This window comes from Malania oleifera, chromosome 5 (assembly GCF_029873635.1).
Source record: "Malania oleifera isolate guangnan ecotype guangnan chromosome 5, ASM2987363v1, whole genome shotgun sequence".
Lineage (NCBI taxonomy): Eukaryota > Viridiplantae > Streptophyta > Magnoliopsida > Santalales > Ximeniaceae > Malania > Malania oleifera.
The window spans coordinates 75,662,083-75,676,287 of record NC_080421.1 but is presented as its reverse complement, the minus strand read 5'-3'; the positions used below and the strand labels follow the sequence as shown (position 1 = coordinate 75,676,287).

At 36.3% G+C, this 14,205-nt stretch overlaps 1 protein-coding gene across 2 annotated transcripts; it reads right to left on the bottom strand.

Annotated features, from left to right (window-relative positions):
- Positions 1-324: 324 nt before the first annotated feature.
- On the bottom strand, positions 325-12,773 carry LOC131155493 (fructokinase-1). 2 transcript variants are annotated; one of them, XM_058108686.1, is made up of 5 exons: positions 12,273-12,773; positions 3,942-4,189; positions 3,443-3,734; positions 2,088-2,240; positions 325-1,377 (listed from the first exon to the last, which is right to left on the bottom strand). In XM_058108686.1, exons 1-5 carry the CDS (start codon positions 12,630-12,632, stop codon positions 988-990), a joined length of 1,443 nt encoding a protein of 480 aa, XP_057964669.1. In that variant the 5' UTR covers positions 12,633-12,773; the 3' UTR covers positions 325-987. The 2 variants fall into 2 exon arrangements, with proteins under 2 accessions (XP_057964669.1, XP_057964670.1); XM_058108687.1 differs by having other exon boundaries at positions 325-1,374.
- Positions 12,774-14,205: the final 1,432 nt, after the last annotated feature.

The following is a 14,205-nucleotide window of genomic DNA, read 5'->3' as shown; positions in this document are numbered from 1 at the left end:
TATTAGTGAAATAGATTGCTAGGCAAACCATTACAAAATGTTAGCCCACATTATGAGAAAGTTGTGTCGTTCTTTTTGGATCTAAAATTTCACAATGAAAGATTCCTCATCTTCCATTCCTTATTCTTCTCTCACAAAATTCGAATCTCACACCTCCAACAAAATTTCAAGACTTCAGCCGAAATGTCCACAGGGACACAAAAAAGTCATCCCTAAGCATGCATTCAGTATTTTGATTAATGAAATACCTCTCAATGTGTTCTTATCATCAATCCTACATATTAACATGCATTTTCAAAAACTAAGGAAAAAGTTGACAGCAAATGAATAAACAAATGAATTCTTGAAATTAAGAATGCTGTTTCACAATCACCAGATCTTTCAATATGAACGTTCAAGATTGAAATTTCAGTACACGACCACCCTGGGTAGATGTAGATCATTCTATTCAGAATGCTTTATTGGTTAAAACCTGTTACACGGCAGATGAGCACGAATATGGATGCTGTAAAGCGTATACATTTTGCAATGTTGCACGATGGAACATCTTTTCAAATGGTTTGTAATTTCCAAACAAAACAAAATTCTGCTAAATCATCCCAATCCCCTGTGAGACCACTACTGTTGCTGAGGCCATTCATGTTAAATCATCCCAATTCTCACCAAAATGTAGCTGCAGATGCAGAGCCAGCAAGCCCCACTTTTTCAGACCCGAACTTTTCCACCAACCATTGCATTTTAAATTTCATCCAAGATTAACCCAACCTGCATAATCATCCCAACCTCATACTGAAGTTCCACAAGAAAAGTGCAAACTGCGAGGGAACCGACCCTGTCAAAACCAAGGGAATTAACCACACAAACTGATTGCTGAAAAACATGTTTCTCCATCAAAATCAAACACGACAGCACTGGCAGCTCAGTCAATCCCATTAAAACCGAGACAATTAATTCTTGTTAAATCAAATTCCTCGCTGTTCAGTTTTTTCAAGATGGCACTATTCCTTTTACCCCAGCAGATCCAAGCTTGGTCAGCAATTCAGAAACTATGTTTTGTATAGCGACATGGGTTAGGCGACCACTGCCACCATTCACTACACTTTTTGCGAGGATTTTAATTTCCTCGGCCTCAATAGTTTCAGTTAGTAGTTCATCCCAAAATTGGTCATCCTCGTTGAGGTTTGACGCCCTTATGATTTTTGTGACTTGTTCCAAGTTTGCGACATTCCTACCAGCTCCACAACCCATGGCAGTTGCAGCACCCACTGCATTTGCAACTGCTAATGTATTAACCATGGGCATATTGTGAATAAAACCAAATGCAACAGCAGCTACAAAACTATCTCCACATCCAACTGTGTCAATCACATTCACCTGCTAAGAATCCAGACACCGGTTATTTTCATATTTGTGTGCAAAAAGAAAGTGAAATGGAATATGAAACTTATGGATAAAATAACAGAACTCGTGAGACTGCTAGACTAACCCATTTTTTAACAAATAAATAGAAAATACATTTTCTTCATGCAATAGATGCTCATTCCTATGTTGATTGGTCCAAAATAAGAAAAAATTTGTGAGGAGGCATCCGCAATCAAGTGCCACAATGGTACAACAGACCGAGCAATATACTTGGATTGCGTCAAATATGAAGGCAGCATGAAATTGTGCTATAAAACCCTAAGGATCCATTTGGATTAAGGATTTTGTTCGGTAGAAGGAAAAGAAAATAAGAAATTTAATTTCCATTACATTTTCTCTGTATATCAAATACTATTAAAAATGAAAATTTATTTTAATATGATTAAAAATTAAGAAAGATCAAATGTTAATCATGTGTAAAATTAAATTTTGTTAATTTAATTTGGTTTGTTTATTTTCTTTTTCACTTTCCTTGATAACTAAACATGAAAAATGGATTCCTTCCTATTATCCTCTCCTTTTCCCTATGTTTTCTGAGTTCCTAATGGGGCCTGCATGATTGTTAAACTGGTAAATGAAAACAAAGTTCCAAGAACTAAAATCAGCAATCTGGCATCATTTTAAAAATATTATTATCAATCTCTAAGAGAAAACTAAGTCGATACCTTAAATGCAGGTGCCACAGATATACTTGACATAGTGATTAGAAATGAACCCTTTGAACCCATTTTAACAATCACCCATTTTGTGCGTACCCCTCTCCTGAGCAACTCCTGCCCTGCTAGTATTGGGTTTCCAATGCCAGTTAATGACTCAGCCTGCACATCATTAATATTAAAAAATAAAAAATGAAATTGATGATTGTCGTAACCTAAAAAATGTAAATACTTTTCAATCATATGCAGCAGCAGCAGTAGCACCAACAACAAAACTCAAGTCCCACTAGGAGGGGGGCAACATGGAACATTTTCAACCATTATCTGGAACAACGATTCTGATCATCTAGGATAACTCTAAAAGTTGGAAGTGTTGTCAAATCCTTTCTGCTTAGCTTAATCCAAATTATTCCAAATTTAGCCCTAGCTTTTATACCAGTCTTTATTGTCAATTAAATCACTCTGCAAAAATGAGTCTCACAGTTTTAAGAGCACCAGCATAAAAATTGACAAATTGACACATTTTATGCATATTTAATTTATATTCAAGAATGTTCTAATGAAGCCATGGCAGGTGAGAATAGCTGATTGGGCCACTGTAGAACTTCTTAAGGCCTTACAAACTGAAATTCTTATAGGAAATTTACATATTAAATATAATCTTAAATTTATTTCTTATTAGATATTAGATAGGTTAAAAATGAAATCATCATTAGAAAAATGTAAGTGCCTATTAAAAAAAATGAGTGTCAGCCACCAAACTTAAAATATATGAATATGAACTGAAAATTCTAGAAGAAATGTGTTTTTTTGTGAATCATTTATATATTAATTTCCGCTTGACAGGTTACAAAAGAAAACTCCGATGAAACATGATTATCATATTGCAACTAGTTGATCTAACAAGCTTGCCTGAGTCATAACGCACTTAATTGGTAAAGGAATCAATGTTCCAGATAACATCTGTGGACAAGATGAGAGAAAGTTGGTCGTGACAGTTTCATACATGATAAAAGACGAAGGCCAGAAGGCCCAGAACACAAAGACATGATTCACTTGACACAGCCAAAAAGAGGGGAAAAAAATAAATAAAAATTGAGGGGGGAAAAGGACAAACTTTATTTAAAAAAAAATCTGCGCACACAAACAAATTTTAGTTTTGTTCACAGATTGAATTTTACTCTTGCAGAGTGAAAAAGATGTGGCCCTAGAAACAGTGTAAGGAAAGGTGGCTGAGCTAAGGTTAGAAATGTGTTCACAATAATAAAACACAATAGCTGAAAGCGCTGTAAGGGGAAGGAAAAAAAACACAGCAGAGTGCAACAGAAGATAATCTGTGTTCTAATAAAAGTAACAAGTCAAACCTCCTCAGAAGTTAGAAGAAGAACATCACTCATCCTCAAGAAATAGTCAAGTGCCCTTTTTTCTTCAGGAGTTCCAGTTAAAAGGCTCTTTCCACGTGGTCCAGGATCGAAAAATATTGAAGTGCCAACTTCAACAGCATATTCTAGAGAAGAAACAATCAAACCCGGGGATAGCTCATCAAAACCATAACCATTACAGAACAGAATCTTTGACTGCTTAATAGCCATCTTCACTTTTCCAGATAGTTTGCTCAACCAACTAAATGCAGGTTCCTTACTAAAATCAGCTCGACTGATGACACCCACACCCCCGCCCCCGCCCCCCAAAAAAAGGCATTTTAGATGCAGCATTTTTTTCTTAGTAACAATTATACAATTATAGAAAAAGTAGGAGTAGCAACAAAGCATAAATGACATTGGGACAACAATTTAAGGGCTACAGTAGAAATTTTTCAGAATAGAACCAGGGAAAATGTTTTTTAAAGTTGAATAACTATACCTGCAAAAGCCATGTCTTTGCAAAGGGTCCACCAAAACCCAGCACAAAAGAGTTTCATAAGAGGCACTAGAACTGTTGGGAACACTATCTTCACTCATGCCAACCATAATAATTCCCTCATCATGAAGCACATCTTGGAGGAAATATCCATAGATTTCATTGCCCACATGACCAATTGTCACGCAATGAAGCCCCAGTCTTGCAGCAGCGATAGCCATATTGCAATTGCCACCAGCTTCCCAGTATTGCTATGCACAAACCATATTTGTGAGAACTCAAAAGAGTGAGCAGCTGATATAAATAATCAGCAGGAAAAACGATTAGTTCTCGTACTTGCAACATAAAAGGTGATGAGTAATACTAAAAATCATGCAGTTCACATTTAAGAGATGAAACAAATACCACATTAACATTTAAAATATCAATAAAGAATTATAGAAAGCACTGGGTAGTGTCCCTTTCAATTATACAAATGCTTGAATAAAGTTTTGACAGGTTATTAGAGAAATACCAATCTTTTTCAGACTTTCACTCTAGAAATCATGGATAAAGTTTTGAAGTCGGGCCCACAAAGGTTTCTTGAGCATCGTTACTCCAACAGTTGTTCAAACAACGTGTCCATAGATAATGTTAACACCAAAGCAGACCTTGCACGGGTTTGATATACATGGGTGAGCACCAACTTGATCTGAAAGTTTAAGCTATAAAGTCCTAGCTCATCTACGCATACAAGTCACCCTTTATCCACTACATTTTCCAATGTGGGTCAGCTCACAAGTGGATATTTCCTAATCTACCCCCTCACTAGTGAGTTTCTAGCACTCTTCTTTGAGTAGAAATTGTCCCCTCCTTGGGAGCAAGTCCATTTTCCAATAGTTGCTCAAGTGGACCTTAATCCCATCCCTTAAATTGCATTTTACGTGCCTTAGAATCAATCTGTCCTCCCATGCCTTGATCCTATTTGGATTCATCTACATGACCTAGATGATGTTTGTTAGCCTCAGCCGCCCTTCGTCTTTTAACTGTTAACAGTGTCAAGAGAATTAGCTTTTACACTTCAATTTGCATTGGTGCTCATCCAAAGTTTATGAACCATTGGCTCCAATGCTAGTTGTATGAATAACACCCTCCATACACACAATAATTGGCAATGTGAAATAGAAGTTCAAGCAATACAACTTCTCCTGATTAACAAATGTTGTTGACATTTGTATTGCATTCTCTTTGTAGCCACCTTAACTAGCTGAATATCATGAGTAGCAACAAACTCCCGTATCTCGAGATTTTTTTTTTTTTGATAGCAAAAGAAGATTTCATTATTAGGAAGATAATTTACACGAGGAAGAATGAGACATCTCCCAGAAAAGGCCTACAACAAACAAAGAAGACAACTCCACCAACTCCTTGTCATTAAGAGGTCTCCTAAAATGGAGATTCAAGAAACCAATGGACTACTCAATCCCCAGTAAAGAAAGATATGGCTCTATTTTGCTTGGAGCTCAGTCGAAATCAATGAGGGAATGAAGTTGATAAGGATGCCTTACCCAGCCAAATGTCTTTCCAAAAACAGATTTGAGAACCCCTCCCCACCTTAAGTTTGGTGTGAGGGATGAAAGAAGGATAAATCTAAGAAATGAACCTCTGTGGACTTCCCAAAGAACATCTTAAACTAACATTGGTATTCCACCCATGCTATCCAATCTACAAGCAAATGCTCTAACACCCCCCCCCCCCCCCCTCTCTCAATAGACAAGGTAAAAAGAAACATTTTGCAAGGGGAGGTCTCTCAAACCACAATCCCTAATTAATGAATCAAAGTCTGTATCTCAAGTTATCTGGCTGCAATGTGCTCTATTCTCACATGATAAACCAAATTCATCGCTAAGCAAATGGCACTCTAACTATAGCAATGCAGACAAATAGTTTCTTGCTTTATGCCAAGTCTGATGACTAATCCTTTTAGGCACATAGTTTCCTTCATAGATTTTGTCACCACCATATATTTTGCCTCTGGTATATGATGCAACAACAGAGTACAAACACAACAATATGGTGAAACTGCCACCCAAAGCTCCTGAGTCTACATTAACATACGCCTCAATTAAAGTTGAATCCTACCATATATTAAACTCAATGCCAAAATCTATTGTACCCTTCAAGAACCTAAGAACCCAATTCAAAGCTCACAAATGCTCTTTTCTTAGATTTGTCAAAAACTTGCTCATCATATTAACTATATGTGTAACATCTAGAGGAGTACAACATAATAACAGCACATCACCGAGTTTGAAGTAACCATAAACTTACCCATAAAGATAGCTGCATGTACAACATTGGAAGAGTACAAACCATGACATAAATAAAATGTCTAACAACATTGGCATATTGTAATTTTGACATCTCCTCCATATCCTCCACTGAGTGTGGGCACTATGCTAAAGATAATCTAAAATGATTTTGGGGTAGACATTGACTTAGCAGGAAATATGATACACCTTTCTAACACCTTTTTTATGGATGTCTTTTGAGAGACCCAAATCTTTCTTTCTTTCCAATCAATTTGAATTTCCATCCCAATGATCTTCCTTGAAACAACAAGATCCCCCCTCTTAAATTCCTTACTCAACAAAGATTTTAAATTATTCACATCACTCGTATGTTTTGCAATAATTAACAAATCACCCACATATAACAGCAGGAAGATATAGAACTCTAAATAGCGGCGAATGTATCTAATATCATCATGTATCAATCAAAGAGCTTGAACCATTGGCTTAATAATTATTTCAAACTAAACATTAAATTTTGAACTGAAAACATGGTTCTCCTGTCAGTTCCTTGAAACCTAGCATCTGCTCAATATGAAATTGATCCTCTAAGCCACCATGACGGACATTCAATGACTCTAGATCAAACTGAGCTATCATGGCCAATACAACCCAAATTAAGGTGACAACTGAAGATAACATCTAATTATAGTCTTATCCATTCCCTTTAAAAGTATCCTTTTACTACTTGCTTAGCCTTGAATCATTTACCTTCCCACCTTGAAGCATCACTTTATTCCTCAACACCCAAATCTGATTTTTTCGGCAAAGATTCTACCTCCTCCACAGCTTCCATCCACATTTTTTTCTTTAGACCTGAAACTACATCTTGGAGGGAGTATGGACCTTCACGCTAGTGACTAAGGAAAAAGAGATCATATACTCAAAACCATATCTTTTTGCGGTCTTTGGGTTTTGCATCCCAGTCTGTTTGTAGCTACATTGCTCACCTCATTGTTATTGTTCCTATTGCACAACTTAGGGAAATTTTGGTTTTTGGTTGAGCTGTTTACCAAACACCACCTACACCCCAGTCCTTCCCTTTGAGCCTTGTTGTGTTGATCATCTTCCCTAAGAACGGACGCCTCATCAAACACCACTCTACTCATCACTACATTTTTGTCCTTTGGCAGCTTGAACCTTTTAATGCCTTTTTATAGACAAGTAAAAATGTACCTCTTAGATTTAGGGTCTAGCTTGAATTAAAGCTTGCAAGGAATGCGACCATATGCTAGGCAACCAAAGTCCGAAGATCCTCAAGATAGAGAAATCTACCAACTGACATGTCCAAAACTTCCTTGGCCGATCCACTGTCAAGCTTCATAGAAGGTGATGATTAAGTCAACATGTCGTGCTAAAACACATCCACTGAAAAAACCTTTGGCAATCCTAACACTTCACTTTCCTGTTTGTTTTTGAAACTCTTCCTCCCAGGGATTGAATTTGGAGAACACTTCTCAATTTCATCTTCTTAATTTCCTTTTATGAAATAAACACAAATCTTCTTGGAGTGCTCTTATACCACTTGTTAGCACCGGGAGTCCTTACGAGCTTGATATACATGGTGACAGGGTGAGCACCAACTTCACCCAAAAGATTAAGCCATTAAGTTTTAGACTCCTATTTCCAATATAGGGCAGCCCTGATCTTTCCAGCAGATAAGGTGCTACATATTAAGGCCCAAGCCTCTCCTTAATATAACTGCATTGGGTCATGAATTAATAATCCATTACCAGCAATCCATTAGTTCACTTCAATCATGCCATGCTCTGTTAAAAGATATCTCACAGATTCAATTTCAATGTCTCCCTTGATTATCTGCTAATAAATTGACAGTGATAAGAAAGTTATAATAATTTTTATAGACAAATAATTAAGATAGCATACTTAGTTGCTCTCTAATATTCATTTTATTCATTTATTCCTTTTCTTTTTTTGCTAAACCAAAGAGAACATATTGAGAGAGCGAGAGAGAGAGAGAGACTATTGGAGATAAATGTCCTCCATACTATGGAAAAGCGAAAGAAAACAAATTGAAAGAAAAAATGAAATTATTGAAGCTACAAGTTAAAAATTTTTTAAAAAAGAATTAAGACTTTCCTCTCATAATTTAATATTCTTTTGTTCAAACTAATTTTATATTTCTTCCCATTTCTCCATCTGTAGCCACCATGCTACCACAGTAAAATTTTCCAACCAGTATGTTCTACTTCTATCTCTATTGATTCACTACTATTCAAACATACTTCCCATTCTACCAAACACTCTATATACATTCAGTCCACCATAGAGAAGAGGTTCATCTCACCACAGAAAATCAATGTTTCGATGATACTGCAATTAATGGTGCTATTTTGCAATATCAGCAAGTTTTAATTTAATAGAACAAGCCAAATATATATTAATTCAGCCAAAGAAATGCAGTCCAACATTTTATATTGCAAGCTTAAAATGACTCCACAACAACATCAAAATGAACCCTATAAGTGGCCGTTTTTTCCTTTCTAATCAATTCAAAATAATTTTACCATTTCTTTTATCAATGGATAAAAAATTAATATGGGATAAGGAAAACAAAGAACTGGAGATTTGAAAAAAAATAAATTCAATAGGATGAAATGCACAAAGACAGACACATAATAGTATTAGCTCCAGCGAAGTTCTCGTGCACGCTTGATATACATGGGTAAACATCAACTTGACCCAAAAAGCCTAAGCCACTAGGTCATACGCCCATCCTTGTATGTAAGTCACTCTTCCTCCACTCCTTTTTCTAGTAAAGGGCAACTCACAAATGGATATTTCCAACAATCTTTCCTTCACTTGCGAGTCCACCCACCCCCCCCCCCGGAGGAGCAAGCCCATCTCCAAAAATTTCTCAAGTGGGCCCCTACCTTACGTGTTTTGAATTGCAATCCACATGCTTTCAATCAATCAACCTCCCACACCATGACCCTATTCGAATGGCCTAGATGATCCTTATTGACCTAAATCAAACACTTGGTACTCCAATTATTAGCATGTTAAGACAATTAGCTCTTACAACTCAATTTGCATTGTTACTTATCAAGAGTTATGGGTCATTGGCTCTAATACTCTTCCTCCACTCCTTTTCTCAATATTTGATAACTCAAAAATAGATGTTTCCAACTATCTTTCCGTCACTTGTGAGTCTTTAACACTACCCCTTGAGCATTAACCATTCCCCCCCCCCCCCCCCGCGGGGTCCAGAGCAACCCCGTCTCCAATAATTGCACAAGTGGGCCTAACCCCTTGCTTACATGTTTTGAATTGCAGTCAATATGCTTTCAATCAATCCAATCTCTTACACGATCACCCTGCTCGAATGGCCTAGATGATCCTTATTGACCTCAATCACACACTTGGTCCTCCAATTGCTAGCATGTTACGATAATTAGCTTTTACACCTCAATTTGCATTACACTCACCAAGAGTTATGAACCATTGGCTCTAATACTTTTCCTCCACTCCTTTTCCCGATATTTAAAACTCACAAATAGATGTTTCCAACAAACATATATGGGAGGTGCCAAAGATGTCTATCCTAGCCAGACATCCACACACAAATAAATATAGGAGTTAGAAGACTTTCCGATGCACAAACTAAGTGTATGAAGCACTATGAATAGAGAAGAGCCTAACAGAGCAAGGCACCAAGAATAAATCTCTCTTTTATTTCCTAAATGGCCCTTTTTTTGGGGGGCAGGGGTGTTTTAATCATGCCCCTCTTTAAGTCATGTCTTGAATTTTTAAAATTCAGTGCATCAAAATGTTATCATGTCGACCCTTGTCTGTGTATATGCTTCATAGGTTTTGCGAGACCATAAATATTTCAGTGACGTCTGTATTGTTGGCAATGGACCATGGTTGTCACTCATAGGTCTTAATTGGTCAAGTTAGGGTCAAAGTTATGAATTTGGGTCCTTTTTAAATTTGAAACTTGAATCTCCCATGCTCCACACTCCACCCAAAACCAACCCCCTTTACCACCAAAGCAAGGGTTCAAGTGCTTTGAATTTGGGTCTTAATAGAATCAGCTAAGGTGTTTCTAGAAGTCTCCATAAGTATTTTGATGTAGGTTAGAGAGAAGAAAGGAGATAAAAGTGGTAATCACACGTTCACTTCTTGATTCAAATTCATCAATAACTACCTCCTACATGGCATTCATGCACTGTTTATGAGAAAGCCTCTAATACATAAAATCACACCCCCAAAAATAAATGAAATTACAAACACACCCTACACATACACAAATATTACAAACAAGGCCCCAAATACACATAATACTTATACTAATTAAACTAAACGCACAATTAACGATTAACCAAACCCAACAATCCCTTGAACCAATTCTTTTGAATTATTCCCCAACAAAGATCTTCCCAAGGTGTTGCTTCTTGTCCTACATCATATTTTGTTTGAAACTTGAGCTCCAGGTTTACTAGGTATCCAAGAAGTTCCTCAAGTCTTGTCTTTTATATTAATGCTACTTACTAGGTTTATAGAACTATAGTTTATGTGATGGAAATTTAAGCATTTTCTTATAGAATTCTTGTAAGCCAAGTTGCTCTTTCTCTACTTTTTCCTTCTCTTAGGTACTAATCACGTAGCATTGTTCTCAGCTCCTGACCAGCTCCTTTTCCTTCACCTTGCAACCCTAGGTCCTCAATCATTTTTTCCATCCTTCTACCCAATTAGAGCATAAAGCTCTAAAACAATAAAATCCTAAATCTAGTGATCAAAACCCCTGATCTTGCTACCAGCCACTATTTTTCTTTTAATTACCACTCAATTCAAGTCCTATTTCACCCTTTACCCAAGCTCATCTTTCTCCTATAATTATAAACCACTAAAAACTATCTTTTTCAGCCTTCTAACAGGATATTAGCAGAAACACCAAAATAATTTTATTATTTTGTCAGAAAAATTAGTAACTTAATTATTTTGTTTCAATTTACCAAAGTGCCATGTAAACGTGAGCTCAAGAATCTTAAATATTGGGAGATGATTAATTTTCCTTGCTAGTATATGTTTACTTATGGGTCTAAGCCAACTTCTGTTAAGCCATTCCATATTTTTAGACTTCAATACAAAATGTCCTTTGCGCATGGGCTTGGCTAGATTTATGAAAGGCTGATATAACAATTTCATGACACAATGTTCTGTCAAGGTTTGCACCTTTCCATTCTGATTGAAATATTGAATAAATGGAAAAGGAACCATAGTGACAATGTCAGATTCATGATTGCTTTTAATTTGATAAAAAGAAAAAGAATTCCAAGGTTAAAACATGCACATGTGCGCATACACGGGCATGCGTGAGAGTTCAAATTATATAATGTGCAAAAAAAGCAGTTTTACACCGCTTTTCTAGCTATAAGGATTTAATAAATCTAATGTTGTGAAATTCCCCACTCATTTTAATTGTAACAATTGTTTCATGGGTGTCCCAGCACAAAATTAGCATTCCGTCATCAATCCAATCCTTGCCTCAATTCCATTCCAACTTTCCATTCCTATACTTATTCTTTTCCAAGAACCAAATGTAATGCAAATGTTTAGACGTCACTAACGCAATTGCTTCTCACTGATGTGTCAGATTTATGTTCGGTTTCTGTTACTTGTCTGCCAGCAGTCCCCAGGTTTGTAACAATTTTGAAGTTTGATCACTCCAACGGGGAAAAAAATCTGGAAACTAGAAATGGGGTACAAGTTTAGTCCGCACTGGTGCAATTTACACTTTTGTAACATTTTTAAAATAATAAACCAAAAATTATTTTACTATACGTGATTAAGTTGGGTATTATCAGCTGGACCAAAATGCAGTGTAATCTGAGAATACTATCAAAAACAAAAGGAAAAATAAAGCTTTCAAATATGAATGCAGCTGTGCGCAAGTAACTGCTTGAATGCTTGCGAAAATTTCACAAGAAGGCAAGTGAATGTTTCTCATTTGCTCATACAGCACTCAAAAAATACTAACCTTATCAGGTGGAGAAGCCGATAATTGTTCCATATAGGCCTTCCTATCGCCATAAGATGGCGGGGGCAGTTCATGGACATTGAGAACGATATCAACGCAGAGGTTACCAAGCGTAGCGACATCGATGTTCTTGACCCCGAGACTCCTCAATTTCTCCCCTAGTGGCGGTTTGGTGGCGAAGCTCGCTGCCGAGTGAGAACGGTGGTTGAGAAGGGAGAGTTCAATGCCCCTGCAGCTGAAGATCGCAGAACCTCCATAGTTTGGGGCGTGAAGCACCCTAGGGCTTGGAGAATAGAGGGGTCGGGGCGGGAGGCCATTGCAGGGAATGGATGGTCCGAGGGCAATGGTTTGGCACCGCATTTAGATTTCAAAGAGCGGCGATGCTGCTCGAACGCGAGAGAGAGAGAGAGAGAGAAGTGTAAACAGAAGAAAGGTACGGTCTACAAGGGGGCGTGGATCGATTCGAGAAAAGGAACGGGCTTCCTACTAGTGGGATTTCTCGGAGTTTTTCCTTCTTTCATTTTAATTTATATAAAAATATTTAATAAAGATATGAATGAAACTTTATTTTTCATTTGGATGGTCCACATTTTTTAAATAAAAGATGCTGAATGATTCAATGTAAAGTAATTAAACTAAATAATTTTTTTGGGCATGGATCGATTCAAGAAAAGGAATGTGCTTCTTACTAGTGGGATTTCTAGGAGTTTTTTCCTTCTTCGATTATAATTTATTTAAAAATATTTAATAAAGATATGAAGCGAACTTTATTTTTTACTTTAATGGTATTTTTTAAATAAAAGACGCTAATGATTCAATGTTTTTACATTGAGAGAGAGAGAGAGAGAGAGAGAGAGAGAGGCCGTGGGGACAATGAGGAAGGGTTTTTGAATGTAATTAATATTGTTTGGTAATGCCAGTGCTTAGGGGAGTGGGGGTTTGAAAACCAAGGTGGTGGGGGTGAGTTTATAAGGTCACGTTGGTTGTAAGAGTAGCTAGGGGAGGGGGTGGGGGTGGAGGGTGAGGGGTTTAAAGGGGGTTTTAGGGTCTAAGGGATGAGGATTAGGTTTCGATGACGGATGGAGACTTAAACTTGAGTGTTGTACTCCTAAGTCGAAAAACCAAAAAGAAAGAAGGCAACAACTATATTAGATATATATATATATATATATAATTTTTATTTTAAAATAAAAAATTATTGATTACATATAAAATGTATACCTAATAAAATTTTATTATGAATATAAAATTTATATATTTAGTTAAAATCTATAAATTACAAAATTATATTAAATATGATGAATAAACACGATGTACTCAATCATTTTTAAATATATCATATAACAAGAAATAGTGTGCCCTAGAATAAAAGAAATGTATTGGTTGAATACGCTCGGTATTTCAAAAAGCAAGAGAGGCCTTCGAATGCATACTTGAATTTGATCCTATTTATACTTTATATTTTCGGACAATTGTTGTACTTTTATATTCTTTGAATTAATTACTAATACAGAAGTACAACAGTTGTTCAAAAATGCAAATCATTAGGATCAAATTTAAGTATGCATTTGAAGGCCTCTCCAACTTTATGAAAACACAAAGCGTATTCGACCAATATATTTCTTTTATTTTAGGGCACACTATTGTCTATTATTTGAGACTATAAATTAATATTTTTTTAAAAAATTGTTGAATACATCATATTTATTATAATTATGTTCTTTATATATTTTAACTAAATATATAATTTTTATATTCGTAATAAAATTATATCAGATATACATTTTATATGTACTTAATAATTTTTTTATTTTTATTTTTTTAATATATATAACCTTTCTTCTTTTGGAGTACAACACCCCAACTTTAAGTCTCCATCTGCCATTAGAACCTAATCGACCCCCACCCCCACCCCCAGCCCCTCCCCTAGCTA

What these genes read in the sequence shown, in the direction of transcription:
- LOC131155493 (XM_058108686.1), bottom strand. Translation starts at nt 12,632, where the DNA reads ATGCGGTGCCAAACCATTGCCCTCGGACCATCCATTCCCTGCAATGGC. An exon ending in CGGCTTCTCCACCTGATAAG is followed by an intron (nt 4,190 to 12,272) that starts GTTAGTATTTTT and finishes GTTTGTGCATAG; the next exon opens with CAATACTGGGAAGCTGGTGG. An exon ending in CAAAGACATGGCTTTTGCAG is followed by an intron (nt 3,735 to 3,941) that starts GTATAGTTATTC and finishes GGGTGTCATCAG; the next exon opens with TCGAGCTGATTTTAGTAAGG.